Source organism: Myxine glutinosa, chromosome 1, assembly GCF_964187855.1.
Source record: "Myxine glutinosa chromosome 1, kmMyxGlut1.1, whole genome shotgun sequence".
Classification (NCBI taxonomy): Eukaryota; Metazoa; Chordata; class Myxini; order Myxiniformes; family Myxinidae; genus Myxine; species Myxine glutinosa.
In genome coordinates, this window is record NC_136261.1 from 291,734,800 (window position 1) to 291,759,587 (window position 24,788).

Sequence of the window (24,788 nt, forward strand, 5' to 3'; positions counted from 1 at the left end):
TGCAAGCAATGCTCACGCACTTACGACCGCTTTGTGTGCAAGTGACTAAATGCACAAGGGAACAATACAAAGACATCATAATGCACAATGTTATACCAGAGGATGTTTGGAGTTCTTTATAATCATTGTGATAACTCCCACACCCCTTCCCCTTGCCCTAACTGAACATTTCGAGGATTTCTTTTTAATATACTGAACGCGTAACTTATTTATATTTGGTGTGATAGTTTTTGGGGGCTGTGTGCTTGCCGTGATTGGTTAATTGTGTGTGTGTGTGTGTGTGTGTGTGTGTGTGTGTGTGTGTGTGTGTGTGTGTGTGTGTGTGTGTGTGTGTGTGTGCGAGAGAGAGAGAGAGAGAGAGAGAGAGAGAGAGAGAGAGAGAGAGAGAGACACAGAGACAGAGACAGAGACAGAGAAAGAAAGAGCAAGAAAGAGCACAAGAGCAGGGCACACACGTGTGATTTTTGGAAAGAAAGCATATAATGTTTTGAGATTCAAGTAGGTGGGATGTTCAAAATGTTCTTAGAACAAGATACTTACCACAGTCCAAGAAATACCAGGGCTTTTTTCAAAAACATTTTTCAGTATAAAAGTACTATATACTCGTATGTATATGTATATGTATTTGTATGTACAGACTTGGCATTTAATATGGAATATTTTTTTTGTTGGGGTGAACTTACTTTTCAAGATGTCTTAGAACCAAAAGTTCATTGGAATTATGTTGAAATTATTCTAGATTTTGTTAATGTGACCTTTAAAAGAAACAAAAACCACATTTGACATTTCGAAACAAATAAATTGATCCTTGAAAGTGATGTAAACTGATATCGAACTCAATTCATGGACAGTACTGTGTTAAACTTCTGTACGTTTTCCAGATGTATCTCTTTATTTTGCACATTAGCCAAAATTTTTTTTAACAAAAACAAAAGTTAAATTACGACTGGGATTACGGACAGTAAAATTACAGTTCAGTACTTCGTGTAGCCCCCACGAGCATTCAGGAGAGCATGCACACGTTGAGGCATGCTGTTCATGAGATTTGCCAAGGTTTGGACAGGAATCGCTTGCCATGCAGTGACAATAGCCTGCTGCAATTCACGCACAGAGGTCGGCTGCTGGTCCAAGTGGTCGATTTGACGCGATAATTCTGCCCACAAGTTCGCTATCGGATTCATATCCGGGGACATGGCAGGCCACTCCATATGCTCTACACCATGGTCAGCAAGAAAGTGTTGGATCATGCGAGCACGATGAGGCCGTGCATTGTCATCTTGGAAGACAAAGTTTCCTCGAAAGGCTGCACGAGCAAATGGAAGCAATGTTTCTTCTAGAATGGCCCTGTACTTGAACTGGTTCAGGTTTCCATTTAGAACAACCAGGTCAGTTTTGCCCCCTGCATGAAAAGCAGCCTAAACGGTCACCCCACCACTTCCAGCTTGGACTCTTGGCACTAAACAATCTTTGTTGTAGGCTTCATGCACTTGTCTGTGCATTCGGACGCGGCCATCTTGACGATAGACCAGAAATCTAGACTCGTCACTGAAGATCACGTGATTCCAGTGTCCTGGCTGCCATTGACGGTGCTCTCTGGCCCACTGCAATCGGCGCAGGTGGTGTTGTCTCGTCAGGCGTGGCTTTCTCAGGGGACACCTGGCACGATAGCCTGCTTGAACCAGTCGTTGGTTAACTAGCCTTCTGGATACAGGCACATTTGTCAGTTGCTGCCACTCAGCCCTAAGCCGATTAGCTGACTTGGTACGGCCATTGCGGACTAACCGGTGCAGCTGGCGATCATCCCTCCTTGTGGTTCTGCGGGGACGTCCTGGCCTCGGTATTGGAGTAGGGACACCCCTTTGAGCATTTCGTTTCAGGATCTTTGACACCTGACCTTGAGTGATGCCATACTGCCGAGCAATAGCACGCTGTTTCATGCCGTAATTTCGTAAAGCCACCACTCCATGACAAACAGCATTGTCGAGTTGATGGACCATCTCCAGTGGAAGCGGCAATAACTTTTGGAGACATGCAGCAGTTGTTTTCCACTAATACAGAACGCAACAACCCTTGTATACCCGACTGTGAAGCCAATCATCAAATGCACTTGTCCGTACATTTTGCCACGCCACCTGTGATATAATCCTGTTGTTGACTTCTTTCTGCGACAGACAATCAGTGACATGGTTCTTTTAACAAATAAATCACCAAAGTGTAAAAGAAACTCACCAGATTGATATACTGAGTTAAGAAAGTAAACCCAAGTCAAGAAAAAATATATATTCCATATTAAATGCCAAGTCTGTATATGGGTATATATATATATATATATATATATATATATATATATATATATATATATATATATATATATATATATATATACATATATATATATATGTATATATATATATATATACATATATATATATATATATATATATATATATATATATATATATATATATATATATATATATATATATATATATATATATATATATAGATATATAATAAAAAATGGCGTTTCTTGGACAGTTGGTCGTATCTTATGACGTGAATTTCTTCAATACCTGTGGTAGCAATATTGTATGTTTTACGAAGCTGTATACAATCACCTCCTGGCAGCAAAACCTTTTCACCTGCTTTTTGAGAGAATAAAACACAAAAGCACAACCTTTTCATCAATAAAAGCAAACTACCTTGTCAGTGTGGACTCACTTATATCTGCAATCTTCATCACGAGATTTGCTCCAAATGTTGCTTTGGATTATAAAAAGTTTAAAATGAAGTAAAAGTTGTGCTTTGTTTGTTAGCCACAGAAGATATTTTCAATTAAAAGGATATAGTGTATGACATCAAGTTACGTCACAAGTAGTATGGTCAGTGTGACTCAGGCGGAAGCCATTTTGTGGCAATCATGGTAATTCTGAAATTTGTTGTACTGCTTGCATCACTCCTTGAGTTGCTCTCCCTATAGATTGAGGTTTATTGGGTTACATTTGTATTGATTGCAGGAGTTTCGAATCTGGTGAAGCAGACAATGACCGACTCAAAATGGTAACATGTGGTCTTTAGTGTCCAAAGCAAATGCTAGCGAAATGCTTTACACTATATCCCTCTGGATTATCCTCCCTTCTGAAGGATGGTGCTCTCCTTGACCAACACTTGCCTGAAAGGCCACTGGTTCATAATAGTCTGACCCTTTTCCATCGCAAAACAAACCAACTAGAAAGCTACAGAGTCGAGCACATTTGTTACCTATCAGTTATCATGCCACTCCAGTAGAGGCTTATAATATTATGACAAACTAGAACGGGCACTCGGTAGAGCGCATACCTTCGCCGCAGCTACTGTTCTGTACTTGGTAAAAATACGATTTTGACCTTTTCGTGACCTTGACCTTGACCTTTGACCCGATTGCTCCCAAAATCTAATCAAATGTGTCCCGTATAATAACCAATCATCCCACCAAATTTCATGCAATTCGGTTGAATACTTTTTGAGTTATGCGAATAACATACACACACACACACAGACATACAAATAAATACACAGCGATCAAAACATAACCTTCCGCTTTTGCGAAGGTAAAAATTGTTTGGTTCACGTCTTGATCTTTTATTGGATACGTATGATGATGGATACGAATGATGATGGATTTTATGGGATACGAATGATGATGGATACGAATGATGATGGATTTTATTGGATACGTATGATGATACGTATGATGATGATGATGATGATGATGATGATGATGATGATGGATTTTATTGGATACGAATGATGATACGAATATTGGATACGAATATTGGATACGTATGATGATGGATTTTATTGGATACGTATGATGATACATATGATGATGATGATGATGATGATGATGGATTTTATTGGATACGAATGATGATACGAATATTGGATACGAATATTGGATACGAATATTGGATACGAATGATGATGGATTTTATTGGATACGTATGATTGTGGGTAACGGTACAATTGTGGGTAACGGTTCTAATGCTAATGATGCTAATGCTAAAGTGACCTGTTCTTCTTCCTCTCCTCACCACCAACACTCACTCATGACCTTTCACCCTGAGAAATACATAACACATGATGTGCACACCTCAGTCCAATCGGCGCGTCCCCCATGCTCAGTACGTCAGTGATGACGTCATTTGCGGAAGTCTCTTTTCTTCTGATAAGGGTAAGGCCCGAAACGTCAGTTTCTCTTCTCTCCACAGCAGATAAATCACCATTTAAGGTATTTTATATCCAATTTTTGACTTCTTTTGCCGCCCACTTAGATCACTTAATTTTTGCTGACATTAGAGATTACATTTCTATATTAAAAAGCAGTTTCTTTTCTTGTCAAAAGAGGCAATATTTAGTGTCTTTGATGCAATGGAAAGATACATGGGATATGTTGCTATGGACGCCATCTTGGTTGTGAAGGGAGAGTTCAGGACGAGTCATAATCAATATGACCTCTAACCTCGACGGCGACTCAGACTCAACAAAATTTATTTGAGACTCGGATTTGTGACTTGCTTGTGATTCGGAGTGCATAATGACTTGTTGACAATGTTCGGAAAATAATCGTTGAATAAACATCAAATTAAAACGGAGTAAACTAGAACGCCACTCAGTAGAGCGCATACTCCCGCTGTGGGTCAAGTTGGAATAGTACGATTTCACAAAAGTTTGAGGGAGCAGTTCACTGACAACACAAGACAAGACAACACAAGACAGACACTGCACAGATATATATTTAGAATATATAGAAGATAATGTTAAAAAAACAAGGCAATTTCACTTGCATTTTCGGATTCAGCGTTCAATTCTATATAAGTGAGTGTATTTTGAGGCATGTGTGACTTCAAATAAAATTGTAAGCCAGAAAAACGTTCGTTTCATTCCTTAGGGATACAACATGTAAAACTGGCCCAAACGTCAAAACAAAACTCGCTCATTTTAAGTCGTACAAGCTATAGTGGGGGGGCCAATGTAGCAGATTGAAATGCCCGGTGAAATTGCTTGTTAATTTTTGGACACTGGTTGGGCTGTCTTTAGGGATGATATAAGTTCTAGAAAAAATATGTCTCCAATTGTTTCAAGTTCTTTATGGCGGCCATTTTGGATTTTCAAAATGGCGGATGTCGAAAACGTAAAATTCCATTATCTTGGCTTCTAAATGACCTAGAGTTTCGATTCTGGTGTCCAGTTGTACATTTTTGGGGATAGAGAATTGAATGAAACCTTCTTTAATAACCTACAAGGGATAAAAATAGGTTTTTATGGCACAGCCGAACCAGTGTCCAAAATCTAACTTAATGCACATCTATCTTAATTGTTATTTGTTATTTGTATGTTCCAGATTCGTGACCCTGAGCTATGATGGAGCCAAAAAGCAAGAAAACCAAGAAAGAAACTGATTTCACACTTTGCATTCAGTGCCAGGATCCCCAAGGTGCACTAGTTACTGAGCCAGCACTGGGCTCATATGCAAAGTTTCTCCAGTTCATCCAGGAGAGGGCACGATATGGTGATGCCGACTTCAAACAGATCAGCGAACGATTAAGCTGTTTCACTGCCACTGACTTGAGGAACAATAAAGCAAAGTGGCACCGGGCATGTTATGGATCTACATGCAACACTGCTCACCTGGAGCGTGCTAGAGTTCGCCACCAGAAAGCCTGCGAACATGGCGACACCCAGCATCTTCATAAGAGGTGTGGACGTCCTTCTTCTGCACCTGCCGCTGCAAGTACCTCAGGTTCTACGCAAGACGAGACTCTTCGCTTCACACGTTCATCATCAACTCCATTCAACAGAGACCTTTGTTTCTTCTGTCAAGAGGTCACTAAGGAAAGTGTACATGTTGTATGCACGTTCAACGCAGGTAAACAGCTGAAGAAAGCTGTTGAAGAAGGCAGCAATCACAAGTGGAAAGTTCAGCTGAGTGCTGCCATCAGTGCACATGATGCTCATGCGATCGACGTCAAGTATCATCTCCCATGCTGGGTGCAGAATGTCCAACGTGCTCCCAAGAGTGGGACATCAAGTGATGACAAAGAACACATACTGCAAGAAACTAATGTTATCAAAATAGCCGCAGACATTGAGTTTGTCAGCCTTGTTCGCTCTCTACTCCAAGCTGGTGAAATTCTCAACATGTCTGACCTGAAGTCGGTTTACTCCAGGATTCTTGACAATAATGGTGTGCACAATGTCCCATCACCTACTACCCAAGGCATGAAGGAGAAAATCAACTCTCACATTGATGACGTTCACTTCATGAAACCAAAACGTCGAAACGAGTCAGACTGTGTATTCTCCACTGCCGTGCGTGATGCAGCTGTCGAAGATGCAATGACGAAGACAAATGAAAAAAACATCGAACAACTGTTTGAGAGTGCCTCTGTTCTCCGCAGTGCCATTGCTTGTCAGAACAAGCACCCATGGCAATTTGAAGGAGAAATGAACACTGATGATGCTGAAAAGCATGTACCCAAAGTACTCTATGCTTTCCTCCGCTGGCTACTGGAAGGACCAGCCACGAGCATTGAGCCAGAGACTATGCGCTCAGCCACTATTCATCGAGATGTTATAACCATCAGTCAGAACATCATGTACGGCTACAAGTCAAAACGCCAAGTCACGTACAAGCCCAAAGAGCCAGATGCACCATTCCGCCATCGCTTAGAATGGCCACAGCAGCTTGCCGTTGCCATTGTAGTCCATCAGTCCACCAGAAACAAGAAGCTTCTGGATTTCCTGCATGGGTTCGGTCTGTCTGTTGATTATAGTCGGATCTTGCGGTTGGAGACACAGCTGGCCAACTCAGTCATAGAGTCTACGACAGAACAGGGTGTATACTTTCCAAGAACCATGCGCATAGGGACGTTTGTCTTCTTTGCAGTGGACAACAGTGACTTCAATGAAGACACACCTGATGGGAAGCGGACACTCCATGCTACAGCCTGGGCACTCTACCAACGACGGGAATATGCACCCTCCACAGATGAACATAGAACACTGACACTACATGACCGAAAGGCCAGACACCGCTCACTCAAGGTTCTGACTGCTCCAGACTTTGTTCCTTGCCAAGCACCAAACAAACAATCTGCCACAGGTACCACGTATAGCTTCAAGACACGGTCAAACCCAGATGTCACCAAGCCGTACTCTGCGACGGACACAGTGTGGCTACTTTCACGCACAATCATGCGAACAGCTGAAGCTGAGGACGTACAAGACGACATCATCCCACCAGATGACCAGCTGCAAGCTGCAGAACCCCAGCATGCTGACCCTGTTGGGTCACTCGTCCACGATCCAAAACAACCACCTGGCAGTAGGATCAAGCATCACGATATCCCAACTTGGACAGCCTACAACTCACTGCTCTCCTCTTCGAAGCCTCTGACAGAGGTCAACGCCCTGCCATTGGTAGCAGCACCAGCCCATGAATGGCAAACACTGATAACAGTCTTGAAACAGACACAGCAAATCAACTGCATGGTCATGGGTCCCGATAGGAAGACAGTGATCACCTTAGACATGGCCCTGTATGAGCGAGCCAAACAGCTGGAGATGACCAGAGATGACTGCAAAGGCAAGTGGGTACTGCGACTAGGGGAGATGCACACTGTGATGGCTGCACTGAGGGCTGCTGGGAATGCCATAGAGGACAGTGGTCTTGACGAGGCTTGGTCTGAGGCTGATATCTATGGCCCAACAACGACCAGACAAATACTGGAAGCCAAGCACATGAAGAGGGCTTTGGAGGCCCACATCACCACTGTCCAAGCCCTCTTCGACCTCTATGTGGACGAATTCTTCCAAGAGCATCCCCATCTGAGGGGCCCATGTACCCAGTCAGCACAACAGGTTGCCCAGAGCTGTCATCTACACAACCGAGAGGAGATGACAAGCGCGCAGAACAACATGCTAGCTGTCCTCGAGTCAAACGAAGTCCTGGAGGCCATGGCAAAGTTTGATGAGAGGAAAGAAGCCAAGAGTCCACTGTTCAAGTTTGTGCGACGCTACATGCGGATGATAATGCTGATATACACATTCATCCGTGCCACCCGTGATGGACAATTTGAGCTTCACCTGTCTTCACTGGATGAGATGTGCATATACTTCTTTGCACATGACAAACAGAAATATGCCAGGCTGACTCCCCGGTACCTTGCAGAGATGAAGGCCCTGAAGATGACAGATCCAGGGATCTACCAAGAGTTCATGGATGGGAACTTCAGTGTCCATAAGAATGAAATCCCCTTCTGTGCTGTAGGTGTGGACCATGCACTGGAGCACATCAACAGGATCATGAAGGTGACAGGGGGTATTGTGGGCATTACCCAGAATGCCAGTGCCCGCGAAAGGTTCTTTCTGACAGCACCAGAGCTGAGTAGGCTTGCTGAAGAAGCCCGTCAGATGGCTGGCTCACAATCAGCTACACGCAAGGAGCACCACGACCTATCAACCACAGTCTGGGCTCGGCAGGAAGACAGCATTCGTCGACTGAAGAATGTGATCAGAGAGTCCATGAATCCCATGACGCATGAGGGTGAAGACCTGACGACTATCATCACCAAGGTGGTGATGCCAGCTGAAGTACAGAAGGATGTCTGCAACCAAGATGAGATTGGTCAGAAAGCGTATAACACGTTTGTTGCAGAGCGCATCAACACAAATGAAATCAACCTTTGGGCCAGAATGGGAAAGGTCAAACTGAAGATGTGGAAGAGTGCCAGGAAAGCTGTGAAGCACAAACTGGCAGACAAGGTTGTAGAGCTGAAAGACGACAGGTCACTGTTTGCGCGCATGCTGATCGTGGCCCGCTCACGACCAGAGATCAACTTGAAGGATGCCATAGGTCAATATGAATTCACCGCGCTTCCACGAACCCTCTTTGCAATGGCTGGGACACTACTACCATGCACAGACAAAAGCAAGCTCATGGGCATCCTAGAAGATCTACCCAAGAAGTCAACTGGCACTGGTCAGCAGCCAGACGACGACAATCCTGAACATACTCCACCCCCTCCCAAGAAGGTGACTGTCATAGACGGCATGGCATTAGTGCAAGCAATGGGTAAGCCACAATGGGTCAAAACATGTGCCCAGTGGGCTGGCCATTTCAATGCAACACTGGACTGCAAGACCAACGGGTATGATGAAGTCCACCTCGTGTTTGACCGATATGATCTGCCAAATTCACTGAAAGAGGCCACACGGGAGAGGCGCCAAGGTGGCAAGCCGCCCACTGCTTACCACGTTCAAGACAGCACCCCGATTGGGAAACTGACAGCAAAACAGTTCCTGTCGCACACCAACACCAAAGATGAGCTAACTGTCTATCTGGCAAAGAAAGCTCTGTGTCACTTTGAGGGGACTACCAAGGTCTTCATCGTCACTTCAAGGCAGGATGTCTTCTCCAACTGCATGGATGTACAGCATCTCCGTAGCTCCCAGGAGGAGGCTGATACGAGGATCTTTCTTCACAGTCTAGATGCCGTCCGAAGAGGTGCAACACAGCTGTACATTCAGTCACCTGATACTGATGTATTCATCCTAGCACTCCACCGGTACCATGAACTATGCAAAGACACATACTTCATCACGGGTGTGGGGAACAAGAAGAGGCAAATCTCACTGGAACCAATAGTACATGAACTTGGTGTCAGGAAGGCTGCAGCCCTACCAGGATTCCATGCATTCATGGGAGCAGACCAGACTGGTCGGTTTGCCGGCAAGGGAAAGCTCACATGTTGGCAAGCCCTCAATAGGTGCTCTGTTGAGGTGGTATCTGCGTTTCATGACCTTGGGGCCTCTGAGGAGCTGAGAGCTGACACAGAAAGTGACATTGAGGCATTTGTATGCCAGCTGTATGAGCCTCGTACTACAGTTGTGGATGTGGGCAAGCTGAGGTGGAGACTGTTTACCAAGAAACAGCTAGAGGCACAGAAGCTGCCACCAACACGGGGAGCTTTACATGAAGCCATTGCTCGTGCACATTTCCAGGCCATGGTGTGGCATCAGGCTGATGTACCGGACCCCCAGCTTCCACAACCAACAGAACATGGATGGAGAGCAGAAGGAGATCAGCTGGTGCCCATCACAACCAAGGACCCTCCAGCCCCAGCTGCCATCACACATCTAATCAAATGTAACTGCAAGAAGACCCAATGCATGTCTCACTGCTCATGCAGGTCTCAGCATCTCAACTGTTCTGAGATGTGTATGTGTGGGGCAGATGAAGAGGTGTGTGGTAACACGGGTCAGGAGCGCCCCATGGGAATCGATAACACTGATGATGAGGAGGATGGAGATCCTTCAATGTAACAATGAACACTGCCAACTAAAAATATTGCACAAAGACATTATAAGTGTACATTTGAACACTAAAGTCCAGCCTTTATGTGATTTAGAAGTGAAAATGATGGAAAAAAATATATATATGTGTTGGCATAAGTGCGTGAAAATCCAAGATGGCTGCCATAAGAACCCTTTTGATCATATGTAGGTGTATAAATGTGTGTTTATTGGATTAAGTATCCGCAAATATGTACATTTGGACACCAAAATTAACACTCTAGGTCATTTAGAAGCCAAGATAATGACAATTTCGGTTTTCAACAAACGCCATTTTGATAATCCAAAATGGCCGCTATAAAGAACTTGAAAAAAATGGAGACATATTTTTTCTACAACTTCTATCATCCCTAAAGACAACCCAACCAGTGTCCACAAATTAACATTTGAATTCAACGGGAAAACATTGGCCCCCCCACTACTAATGCGACCACTCATTCTTCTGGGAAGAATCCCGTACACATGCTTGTCACACTTATAAGTCACCTAAGTCTTTATAAGTTCATCAAATACTGACACCGCGATTGACATTCGCTGAGGTAAATGTTGATATCTCTTCTGAGATAAAAAAACAAACAACAAAAAAACAGTTTTAAACCATTATACGTATCAAACGATACATTGTATGAAACGGGGAAACCTAATACACAATTTGGTGGTTTTAAAATGACAGAATATGTCTTTATTAGAAATAAAAAATAAATAAAAAGAACCCTGAAGACGACGCTGCTAACAAAATACACCGCTCTAACGCATAACCACGAGTTTAAACTACATTTACAACAAATATGAAAACTATTTTCATATCACAATGTTAAATATAGAGTATATAGAACATAATGTTAAAAAAAACTAGCCCTATCTTCCAATGGTAAACAATCCTTCAAAAAATTCCTGGATCCGGAATAATATCCTGAGCTTCACCAAAAACTAATCAATGCTTCCTTATCCCAAGGGCAATCATCCCACCAACTTTCATCCAAGTCCGTTCAGAACTTCTCCAGATATATTGTTCACGAACACACACACACACACACACACACACACACACACACACACACACACACACACACGGGATCGAATGCATTACTCCCTGGCGGGAGTAATTATTGTCAGTCGTGGGCATGAGCGGTTCGGTCAATAACGACATATTCCCAGTAGGTGTACATGTTCACAGTGCCAGCACTCACAGGTCACAGCCGGCAGGTTGCATACCGTTCACCTCCACTAAGGTTAAAGGGAATGTCCACTCTCCAGACAGCACATAGCACACCATGTCCAAGAGCCCAGCACTGGTCTTACCAACGTGGGAAACAACTTTATTCAAACCATCAACATTCGTGCTGGGAAAACGTGGCCCCTGATCGGTAACCTCGTGCACGTCCCGACGCAACAAAACATATTTTGCGATGATTGAAATATGTCAGTTGACTTGGATTATTTCCATTTCGTCAATAATTATAAGTTGTATCATGACTTATCTTTTCAAAAAGTAAAACATAAAAAAAGCACAGAGTGTTAAAAGACAACTGAAGTTAATAAGTTGTATGTTTCGTTTTAACGTACGTAATAAATATACAAGTAAACTAGAAAGGCACTCGGTAGTGCTCATACCTCCGCCAGGATGAACAGTTTATGTTTTGTATCCACTGATAGGCCGGATCTGGATTCGGACCTGAACCAAAATCTAATCGGCTTGTTTTTGTCACCAAACCAACTCGTCCACCAAGTTTAGTCATAACTCGTCCATAACATTTTTATATATATCATGTGAAATAATCGCTTTTTGCCTGATTTCTCAATGGTGAAGAATAACTTAAAAATTAAACAACTCTCCTATCTGAATCCATATTCAGATTTTCATCAAAATGGAACTGCTTCGTCCTTGTTACACACCCAACCTGTCCACCAAGTTTCGTCTGAATCCGTCCATAACTTTTTGAGATATCGATTTTAGCTCTATCACTCAATGGTGAAAGATATCTTTAAAAATTCTCTGATCCAAATCCAGATTCAGATCTTCACCAAAATTGAATCATTTCTTCCTTCTCACATATGCAACCTCTCCATCAAGTTTCATCCAAATCCGTCCACAACTTTTTGAGATATCCTGCTACATATTGTTTTTGTCCCAATCTCTCAATGGTGAAGAATGACTTTAAAAATTATCTGATCCGGATCCGGATCTTCACAAAAATCTAATCATTTCGTCCTTGTCACACACGCTACCTCTCTGCCAAATCTCGTCCAAATCCGTCCACAACTTTTTGAGATATATTGCCCACAGCCAAACAAACAGACAAACAGACAGGTGAAATCATAACCTACATCCACCTTCAGTAGCGGAGGTAATATTATTTTAAAATCTCCTTTCCTGTTCCACATTGAATGCTTTGGTTGTACGTGCAAACCATTTATACATAGGCTGAGGGTACTGAGTAGTCTCGTGTCCATATGTTACACAAGATATGAGAAGTAAATTTAACATAAATAAATTTTTGTTGGGAACACAACAAAAAATGTCCACTGTGTGAAGTTATTTTTTTTTTTTTTTTTTTTTTTTTTTTGTATACAATATCGAGGCTCGTGAAAGAGCGAACATTAATCACATGAACACACAGAAAGACAGACCGACACATAAAACATATAACATAGGGAGCGGTAGACAAGATGGGGAGAGAGGGGGAAGGACACAAACACAACATTTGAGAGCAGGGACCGAGAGACATGGAGACATCGAGAGATCTGAGAGAGGGCGAGGGCTTTGGGGGGGGGGGGGGGCGTGGGAAGGGGGCAGTGGGAGAGGTATAAAACATATGGACACTGCCAGGACTTCCAGGAAAGAAGTTGGAATTTCAAACAAGGTGGATCTGGGGTGAATTAGCGGGGGTAGAAAAGATCAAGGTTTTGGATGGGGGAAGATAAGAGATGGTGGTGAACAGCTGTTTTAAAGACCTGGAGGGAGGAGTGGGATTGAAGGGAGTGAGGGAGTTTGTTCCAGAGGCGGGAGAAAAGAGGAATGAAAGAGTGAAGGTGAGCGGAGAGCCGAGATTTCGGCAGTTTAACCATCAGAGGGTTGCTGGCAGATCTTGTGCGACCTGTAGGAATATTTGGGGGACAGAGCACAGAGAGAGCTGGGGGTGCAAGGCCGGAGAGGAGTCGGTAGAAGACAGAAAGACCACCTACCTGCCTGCGGTGAGTGAGTGAAAGGCCCTCAGAGATAGCTTCATCGCGGGAGATTCCAATAATTCTGAAAGCTTTGGTTTCAACAGCGTGAAGCCGAGCTAGGTGTGAGGCAGGAGCACCGGCCCATAGGGGAGAACAGTATTCCATTGAGCTGCGGATGAAAGCCTTGTATGTGGTGAGGAGCTCAGGTGTGCCGAGGAAGGACTTCGCACGACGGAGGATGCCCAGTCGGCGACTGGCTTTGGAGGCTAGCTTGGAAATGTGGTTTTCCCAAGAAAGATCATGGCAGATAGTGAGACCCAAAATCTTGAGCGACAGAACTTCTTGGAGAGGATTGTTGAGAAAGTAGATGGGAGGGTTGTCCAGTCGATCTTTTCGGAGAGACATAGTAAGAGTGTGAGATTTGTCAGGATTGAAAGACATGTTCCACTTGTTTGACCAGTCTGTGATTTTGTCCAGGTCTTCAGAGAGTGAGGAGGCAGCAGACTGCCGATCTGAGGGAAGAGGAATGGAGCGGCAGAGAGTCTGAGGCGATCTGAGGGAAGAGGAATGGAGCGGCAGAGAGTTGACAAATAAAAACTTGAGTTAAACACCTTTTCAGAAAATACATTGCAATAAGTGAATCTCTGTGTTTTAATTCTTTGATAGATTGTCCTACAGTGTTTGTAAATAAATATATGATTTGGCATAAATAAAAGTAAAACTACAATGACTTAAAAATTGCCCTCAAAGACTTAGTCCTCAAAGACTTGAGACTTGCCTTGAGACTTGACTTAAGACTTGCCCTCAAAGACTTGCGACTTGCCCTCAAAGACTTGAGACTTGCCTTCAAAGACTTGCCCTCAAAGACTTGAGATTTGCCTTCAAAGACTTGAGACATGACTTGAGACTTACCCTCAAAAACGTGAGACTTGACTTTAAACTTGTCCTCAAAGACGTGAGACTTGACTTAAGACTTGTCCTCAAAGACTTGAGACTTGACTTGAGACATGCCCTCAAAGACTGGGGACATGACTTGAAACTTGCCCTCAAAGATTTGAGATGTGACTTGAGACTTGCCCTCAAAGATCTGAGACATGACTTGAGACTTGCCCTCAAAAACCGGAGACTTGCCCTCAAAGATTTGAGACATGACTTGAGACTTGCCTTCAAAAACGTGAGACTTGCCTTAAAAAACGTTAGACTTGCCTTCAAAGACCTGAGACTTGCCTTCAAAGACTTGTCCTCCAAGACTTGAGACTTGACTTGAGACTATCCCTCAAAGACTTGAGACATGACTTGAGACTTGCCCTCAAAGACTTGAGACATGACTTGAGACTTGCCCTCAAAGACTTGAGACTTGCCCTCAAAGACTTGAGACTTGTCCTCAAAGACTTGAGACTTGCCCTCAAAGGCTGGGGACATGACTTGAAACTTGCCCTCAAAGATTTGAGATGTGACTTGAGACTTGCCCTCAAAGACCTGTGACATGACTTGAGACTTGCCCTCAAAAACCTGAAACTTGCCCTCAAAGATTTGAGACATGACTTGAGACCTGCCTTCAAAAACGTGAGACTTGCCTTCAAAAACGTGAGACTTGCCTTCAAAAACGTGAGACTTGCCTTCAAAGACTTGAGACTTGACTTAAGACTTGTCCTCCAAGACTTGAGACTTGACTTGAGACATGACTTGAGACTTGCCCTCAAAGACTTGATACATGACTTGAGACTTGCCCTCAAAGACTTGATACATGACTTGAGACTTGCCCTCAAAGTCTCGCGAGATCTCGAGACGACGTCACAAATTTTCTAAGCTCCACACGGTCTCCACGTTTTCAAAGTTAAGTCTGTTCACAATTGTATTTTGTCGAAACTGTATTTTAGCTTTCGGCGTGTGAACTTATAGTGTGTCCCTTGGATGTTTCTCGGTGTATATCTTTCATAAATTAATCGTTTGTTTGCCGCGCAGCGTGTGAGGCCTTGCAGCCTCAGGCTTCCCCCGTCGAAGTTTGTTTCTTCCTTCGCTGGTTTTGCTAGGATTTTTTATTTTTCCTTCTCCCCCAAACTTCACCGAACATCTACTATTTGTCTAACGTTGTAACCCCCACAGCCCCCCCCCCCCAATTTTTTTAATTTCCCTTTCTCCTCGTGTGCTTTTGTCCCATCGTGTGCTTTTGCCTCTGCCCACGTGCGCTGTCTCACCCCGCCCCCATTTTCCCCTTGCCTTCCACCTTTTGCCCTGTTCAAGTGACTCGTGGTCATCCATCTAGGCTCCCTCTCCCCATTGGTATTTTTGTGAATATAAGATTGTTCTTCACGGTTCTGTTTAAATATGTTTAAACTTTCCCCTGGAGTGTTTTATTCAGTCGTATATTACAACACGCTGTTTTTCTTCCTATTTAAAAGGCTCCTTTCAATTTCCTCTTCAACTCATTCCATTTCAAAAAAATATACAATCTCTTATGATTCCAAATCACTCCATGCTCTAAATTCTCATTCATTTCACCCCTCCTCCATCGTTCTTAAACGAATCGCTAACTTGAAAATAACAACAAACCCAATTTGTTATAAATGTTCATCTTTCATTAATCATCCACTTTCTAAACTCCCCCCTTGCCCCTCCCCTCCAAATCTCCCCCCTTGCCCCTCCCCTCCTAAACTCCCCCCTTGCCCCTCCCCTCCTTAACACCCCCTTGCCCCTCCCCTCCAAATCTCCCCCCTTGCCCCTCCCTTCCAAATCTCCCCCCTTGCCCCTCCCCTCCTAAACTCCCCCTTGCCCCTCCCCTCCTAAACACCCCCCTTGCCCTTCCCCTCCTAAACTCCCCCCTTGCCCCTCCCATTCAAAACTCTCCCCCAACCCCTCCCCTTCAAATCTCCCCCCCCAACCATCCCTCCCAAATTCTCCCTCCTCCCACCTCCTTCTCAAAGCTGCCTCCTCCCCAATTCATCTCCCTTCTATCTCATACCTCCACCTCCCCCAACCTTCTACTTTCCTGCCCCCCCCCTCAAACAACCCCTCACTATGCCTCATCCCATCACCATCAAACCTTTCGTCCTCCTCATCCTTCCCTTTCTTGTAACTCTTCTGTAATCTCTGACACACTATCAACTGCTCTTCCTACCTCCCCCTCTCACCCTTCATCTGACCCTACCCCTCCCCTCCCCTGTCCTGCACCCGATGCTCCCCCTCTCTCCTCATTAACGGTATGGACCTCAAACATCCGGGGCCTTCGCTCAAACCTGATTGATCTCTCCATTCAGGTTGCTTCTGACAATCCAGACTTGATCTGCTTAACATAAACTTTCCTCCTTCAAGATGTCTCTGATTCCTTAATATCTCTTCCTGGTTACTCCCTCCTCCGGTACGATAGACCTGAGCCTCGTCCTGGTGGTGGGGTGGCTATCTTTATCAAAAACTCTCTTCCTAACTCTCCCTGCACTGCCCTCTCTCCACCCCACCCCCAGGAGTACCTCTGGCTACGGCTTCCTCTCCGCTCCCACCTTTTGTTCATATGTGTTCTGTACCGTCCTCCAAACAGTGATGACTCCATTTACATTTCGCTGTCGGACAACATGGACCAACTTATATCAACTCATCCAAACTCTCTCTCTTCCTCATATGTGGCGACTTCAACTGTCATCATGCCAGCTGGCTGGGTGTGGGTTCATCTCTCACCAGCCATGGCACCTCAGCAAAGGACTTCTGCGACTCATTGGGACTGACACAATCTGTCAATTTCCCGACCCGGATCTCAGTCAATGGAGTATCTTCTCTTCTGGACTTGGTTATGACTAACTTCCCTGCAAATGTCTGCTGCTCTTCTTCTGCTCCAATCGGTTCTTCTGATCATGTGCTTGTTAAAGAGGACATCTCTCTGGCCATTCTCAGAGAGCCTCCTCAGCGCCGACGAGTCTGGCATTTCACTCAGGCCGACTGGCACGGTCTGCAAGCAGCCATCAATCATCTGGACTGGTCTCCCATCTCTACTGCCTCTGACAGCAATTCTTCCTGGGAATTCTTCCAAAGCAAACTGCTCTCTCTCATGCACAGATTTATCCCATCTCGTCTTCAGTTGTCTTACCCTTCCTCCTGTCCATGGTACACTGAATCTTGTGGTGAGGCAGTTGCCCTGAAACAACTTGCTTTTGCCTCTTGGAAGGCAAATCCAACTGAAAGCAATCTCAGTTCCTTCCACCAAGCTCAAAACAAGTGTGTGTCTCCCCTCAGGAGTGCCAGGAAGCACTAACTCTCCACACTCAAGATTGAACTCTCACACCTGTCTCCTTCCTCCAAATCCTGGTGGCGTCTGGTCAAATCCGTTTCTGGTGTTTGTTCCCCCTCCATCCCCTCCCTTACCTCAAATGGCTACACAGTTGACACCGCACGTGACAAAGCCGAATGCCTCAACTCTGTGTTTGCCTCAAAATCTTGTCTCCCAAACCCATCTGTCTCTGTTCCCACCTTTCCCAGTCGAACCCAACTGCTCCTGGACTCTGTGTCCATCTCTCATGACAAGGTGGAGAAGTTTTTATCAAACCTCGACTCTGATTCTGCAATTGGACCAGACGGCATCAGCCCACGGGTCCTAAAATCCTGCTCTGCCGCTCTATCTCACCCTCTCTATGATCTGTTCACCCTCTCTTTTGCTCAAGGTCATCTGCCAGCATCTTGGAAATCAGCAAACATTACCGCTTTACACAAAAAAGGTGCAAAAACAGATCCTTGCAACTACAGACTAATCAGCCTGCTTCCAATTATCAGCAAAGTCATGGAATCCATCATTGCTTTGGAAATCAAATCCTTCCTCTGCTCCAATGGCTTGATCTCTGATCATCAATTTGGATTCAGACCAGGTCATTCTTCTCTGGACATGTTGCTTCTGCTGTCTCAACAAAGGATGGAGGTCCTCAATGCCAAACAGGAAATCAGAGCTGTCTCACTTGACATATCATGTGCCTTCGATACAGTCTGGCACCCAGCTCTGCTCACCAAACTCTCCTCCTATGGTATCCATGGAAAACTCCACTCATGGCTTGCGGATTTCCTCTCTGGTCATAGGCAACGTGTGGCCCTGAATGGATTTCTCTCATCTCCCCTTCCTGTTCTGGCTGGAGTTCCCCAAGGTAGTATTCTGGGTCCTGTGCTATTTCTGGTCTTCATCAATGATCTCTCTGACTCTTTGGAAAATCCTCTCTTTCCCTTTGCTGATGACTCCACTATCTACCGCTCCATTCCTCATCCCTCAGATCGGCAGTCTGCAGCCTCCTCACTCTCTGCAGACCTGGACAAAATGACAGACTGGTCAAACAAGTGGAACATGTCTTTCAATCCTGACAAATCTCACACACTTACAATGTCTCTCCGAAAGGACCGACTGGAAAACCCTCCCATCTACTTTCTCAACAATCCTCTCCAAGAAGTTCGGTCGCTCAAGCTTTTGGGTCTCACTATCTGCCATGATCTTTCTTGGGAAAACTACATTTCCAAGCTGGCCTCCAAAGCCAGTCGCCAACTGGGCATCCTCCATCGTGCGAAGTCCTTCCTTGGCACACCTGAGCTCCTCACCACATACAAGGCTTTCATCCGCAGCTCAATGGAATACTGTTCCCCCCTCTGGGCTGGTGCTCCTGCCTCACACCTAGCTCCGCTTCACGCTGTTGAGGCCAAAGATTTTCAGAATCATTGGAATCTCCTGCGATGAAGTTAACTCCGAGGGCCTTTCACTCACTCACCGCAGGCAGGTTGGTGGTCTTTCTGTCTTCTACCGACACCTCTCCGGCCTTGCTCCTCCAGCTCTCTCTGTGCTCTGTCCCCCCAATATTCCTTCAGGTCGCATAAGATCTGCCTGCAACCCTCTTATGGTTAAACTGCCAAAATCTAGGCTCTCTGCTCACCTTCACTCTTTCATTCCCCTTTTCTCCCGCCTCTGGAACAAACTCCCCCACTCCCTTCAATCCCACTCCTCCCTCCAGCTCTTTAAAACAGCTGTTCACCACCATCTCTTATCTTCCCCCATCCAAAACCTTGATCTTTTCTACCCCCGCTAATTCACCCCAGAGTCCTTGCAGTGTTCATATGTTTTATACCTCTCCCACCTCCCCCAAGTCCTCCCGATGTCCCTGCTCTCAAATGTTGTGTTTGTGTCCTTCCCCCTCTCTCCCCATCTTGTCTGCCGCTCCCCTTGTTTTTTGTGTTTTGTGTGTCGGTTTGACTTGTGTGTGATTAATGTTAGCTCTTTCACGAGCCTCGATGTTGTATACAATAAATAAAAAAATTTAAAAAAGACGAGACGCCCTCAAAGACTTGAGGCTTGACTTTAGACTTATCCTCAAATACTTGAGACTTGACTTAAGACTTGCCCTCAAAGATTTGAGATGTGACTTGAGACTTGCCTTCAAAAACGTGAGACTTGCCTTCAAAAACGTGAGACTTGCCTTCAAAGACTTGAGACTTGACTTGAGACTTGTCCTCCAAGACTTGAGACATGACTTGAGACTTGAACTCCAAGACTTGAGACATGACTTGAGACTTGCCCTCAAAGACTTGAGACATGACTTGAGACTTGCCCTCAAAGACTTGAGACTTGCCCTCAAAGACTTGAGGCTTGACTTTAGACTTATCATCAAAAACTTGAGACTTGACTTCAGACTTGTCCTCAAAGACTTGAGACTTGACTTGAGACTAGCCCTCAAAGATTTGAGACATGACTTGAGACTTGCCTTCAAAGACTTGAGACTTGACTTAAGACTTGTCCTCCAAGACTTGAGACTTGACTTGAGACTATCCCTCAAAGACTTGAGACATGACTTGAGACTTGCCCTCAAAGACTTGAGACTTGCCCTCAAAGACTTGAGACTTGCCCTCAAAGACTTGAGGCTTGACTTTAGACTTATCCTCAAATACTTGCGACTTGACTTAAGACATGTCCTCAAAGACTTGATACTTGACTTGAGACTAGCCCTCAAAGACTTGAGATGTGACTTGAGACTTGCCCTCAAAAACTTGAAATTTGCCCTCAAGAATTTGAGATGTGACTTGAGACTTGCCGTCAAAGACTTGAGACTTGACTTGAGATTTGCCTTCATAAACTTGAGACTTGCCCTCAAAGACTTGACTTAATTGAGGCTTGGCTCAAGTTTGTTCGTTCATTCGTATGCAGTTCAAGATTGCAGGATAGCATAATTGGCTGAGAGCATGGCTGTGCTGCTGATGCAATGCCATCTGCTGGTTAGGGCAAGAATTTGTGACTTGTTCAGGGTGCCAGTTCTCCTACTCTTCACCAAGGACACCTTTGGATCTTTAACGTCCACCAACAGATGCTGGCAGATAGGACGCCCGTTTAACACCCATCTGAAGGACAGCACAGACTTTGATGAATCACTCTGTTGGCTCAAGTGACTTATTGACATCTCTGGTACATGCTTGGTTTCTTCATCAAAATCCACTCACTTACCAATGTCAAAAAAATGCTCAATTCTTCTGAGTCCGTGGCAACCATCTTTACTTTTTATAGAGATACCTCTCAAGCTTGAAATGATGCATCTGAAGTTTCGTATTGATCGGCTCAGCAGTTTTCGAGAAGATCTTTGAATCATTTTTAAAGTGTTCAAAATGCCATGGCCACCAAGTCTTTAGAACAATCAGCATTGTTGGAGGATACACAATAGATCTCACGACTTGTAACAACCCTGTGAAATTTAAAATGTATCGGTGTTTCTGTCGCCGAGAAAACGTGTCATAATATAGTGTAATAATAATTTATAATAATACCAATAATAATAACGATAGTAATTTAAAAAAAAAAAAACCCCAGGAAGCATACGTTCCAGTCGAGCCTGGAAATGCTTTTATTTGATTAATAGTAGTTCTCAAGGTTTTGGGAAAAAACAGAGAGGGAGAACAGGTGTGGTGGGGGTGTGGAGGTTCACCTGTTTAAAAACATTGTTGAGAAATACTGCATGCATTGTCATCACAATGTTCAAAGTAACAAGCATTTGAATGTATGGCCATAATTCCTGAAGTTGATGATTAAAATAATTCTGAAAATAAGGAGGCTATGGGGTATGGGATTGGGGTGGGGAGGAGTAGTTGGGGTTCAAGCTGGACCTCTGCCTCAGGTAAATATCTTAAATACTGACCGAAGACGACGATAAAGGTCAGAACCTCCCAAAAGAAGGTAAATTGTTTTGTCTCTAGTCTCCTCCAAATGGCGGGGTTATAAAAAGGACCCAAAACATCTCAATTGGGTGATAGCAGTCATGTTCAAAAGGGAAAGAGCTCGGCACAAATTGGAATGTGAAAGAAGTGTTTGCGCCCCCCGGGCCGCCAACGGTTCATCGACAATGACGCAGAGACAAGGCGACGGGTGGACAAGCCTCCGTCGCATACTCCCGACAATGGGTCAGGGCGGGATGAGGTCGGAAGGAACACACAAAGAGAGAATAAAAAAGAGGGAAGAAATCAGCAATTCGTAAACGTCGCACCGTTGCCTCCCACATTGTTTTGGGAGCGCCTTCTGCGTTTGTTACGTCATCGTTGATTGAATCGGTAATTCCCGCCAAATACCTCCCGCCTACATTCGAAATTCCTTGTTTACAACACACACTCAAGTGTGTATCAAGGTACTATATTCCTTGTCTACAAAATCCTTATCGTACTGCTCTGACAATTTTTTTTACGCAAATCAATTTTACGCAAATCGTTTTTACCGAAATCAATTTTACGCAAATCAATTATACACAAATCAATTTTATGCAAATCAATGTTAGGCAAATCATTTTTATGCAAATCAATGTTAGGCAAATCATTTTTATGCAAATCAATGTTAAGCAAATCAATTTTATGTAAATCAATGTTAGGCAAATCATTTTTATGCAAATCAATATTAAGCAAATCAATTTTAGGCAAATCAATTATACGCAATTCAATTTAACACAAATCAATTTCACGCAAATCAATTTCATAAAAATCTATTTGACAAATCAATTTTTGGCAAATCATTTTTATGCAAATCATTTATGCAAATCAAATTTATGCAAATCAATTTTAAGAAAATAAGTTTTATGCAAATCAATTTTACGAAAATCTATTTTATACAAATCATTACACAAATCAAATGTATGCAAATCAATTTTACGCAAATAATTTTTCTGCAAATAAATTTTACACAAATCTAATTTCGGCAAATGAAATTTACACAAATGAAATTTACACAAATCAAATCATGGAATATTTCATGAACACAGAGGAATACGAAAGTTTGTCAAGGTTCGTACCGGTGGGTGTCACACGGCAATTTGACCGATGGCTTTTATTAATCCCAAGTGGACAAAATGTGCGGCAACAGTCATGGGAAGCAAAGCTATGCTGACGTTTCAGGCGTTACCCTTCGTCAGAGCCTGGGAGAGCTTTCATTAAGCAGTTCCCATTTCATGATACTGGAAAGATTTTTCGAAAGTATTTCCACTTTACCAATTGTTTTTTGGATAAAATGTTTACGATAAATATGACCTTTTTCCCATTGTACTGTGTTATTTTGACTATATACTTAAAATGGCCTCAATTATTCCCACCTTGTTGTGGTGTCCGCCAGGGAATGTCGTTTTGCCCAATTGCCCTTTCACCAACCGGCTGGCAAATCCTGATGTTCGATTGAAGGGGGACCGAAATTACTATTTGTTCAAGGCACTGGCGATAACTTGTCTACTCTTTAAAAAAGACACCGTGGGATATTTAGCGTCCACAAACTAATCCCAGCAGACGGGACACCCAGCTTAACGTCATTCTGAGAGATGGTGTACTTTGTGATGCAACGGCCTGTCTGCATAAATGAAGCATAAATCTGACAACTTATAGTTGGGTCAGGAATCGAACCCAGACAAGACAGTTAAAATATAAGTGTGCTACCTCTGTACCATCCTGCCAGACTCAATGTAGTTCATTTGTAGCCAAATGGAATGCCTTAATGATTGATTTTCTTGAATAAGAGAAGAAGTGCTGGCCGGTCTATTTTTTGTGGAGCCCTAAAAATTTTCCCTAAACCCACTAGGGATGGGGTCCCTACATACTTTCCTGTACCGACGATAGAGCTTTAAAAAAAAAAGATCCAACTTAAATTTTTTGGCCAAAAAACATTCCCTGGCACTCACTGATAAACGTCTGGAAGTTTGACGGAGATCCTTTCAGCCATCTCTGTGAAAAATGGTGTCACACAAACAAACACACATTAACACACACACTAACACACACCAACACACACAATAACAGACTCACACACACACACACACACACACACACACACACACACACACACACACACATACTCTCTCTCTCACACACATAAATGTATGTTTATTGAAAAAAAATCGAGGGGTTGGTTAACTGGATTTGGTTCATATTAAAGCTCATTCATTGGTTGTTCTTCAATAAAATGGATGAAAGGATGCACATTATAATCCAGGCAGAGAGCCACCAGACTCTGTCAAACCGAGAAATAATTCTGCACAAAGGAAACTATGTTGCATTGGACTCTGGAATATGTCCAGAACATCATCATAAAAGTCCTTATGAAGCCGCTTTGGGGAATCTTTTTTGTGGGGTGAGGTTTTGACTTTCATGGGCATTTGGGGCTCTTGAAAAACAAGAAGAATTAGAACGACACTCTTTCACGCCACGATGTCGACCAATATGCCTTCGCCCGCATTATTACATCATTATAATACTTGTACCAAGTTTGATTTAAATCCATTCAGCTGTTCTCAAGTTATCACATTTTTACCTGGCATGACCTATGAGCTTTGACCTCTTAACCCCAAAATTTAATCAGTCCATGTTTACATCATTATACATATCTGTACCAAGTTTTAATTAGATCCCTTTAGCTGTTCTCAAGTTATAGACCCTTTACAGACTTTGATCTTTGACCTTTGACCTCATGACCACAAATTCTAATCAGTTAACCTTTACATCATTATACATAAGTGTACCAAATTTGGTCAGAATCCCATCTCTGGTTCACAAGTTATCTTGGTAGCAGGATTTTTTTTACCTAACATGACCTCTGATCTTTAGCCTTTGACCTAGTGACCCCAAAATGGAATTAGTTCATCTTTACCTCATTATACCTACCTGAACCAAGTTTGCCTAAGATCCCTTCAGCCGTTCTGAAGTTATAGACCTATTACAGACTTTGACTTTGACCTTTGACCCCAAAGTCTAATCAGTTAATC

At 43.6% G+C, this 24,788-nt stretch overlaps 1 protein-coding gene and 1 long non-coding RNA gene across 2 annotated transcripts in view; both read left to right on the top strand.

Moving 5' to 3' along the window:
• The window catches only part of LOC137438932 (protein Wnt-5b-like), an 8,695-nt gene extending 7,877 nt beyond the window's left edge, over positions 1-818 (top strand). Inside the window, exon 5 of the mRNA XM_068134416.2 lies at positions 1-818. This exon is cut by the window's left edge and continues 414 nt beyond it. Coding sequence (XP_067990517.2) covers positions 1-45 — 45 coding nt within the window. The 3' untranslated portion in view covers positions 46-818.
• A 3,393-nt stretch (positions 819-4,211) lies between these two features.
• The window catches only part of LOC137419449 (uncharacterized), an 81,776-nt gene continuing 61,199 nt past the window's right edge, over positions 4,212-24,788 (top strand). The window contains exon 1 of the long non-coding RNA XR_010982883.2: positions 4,212-4,270. This is a non-coding gene — a long non-coding RNA (uncharacterized LOC137419449). The remainder of the gene's footprint in view (positions 4,271-24,788) is intronic.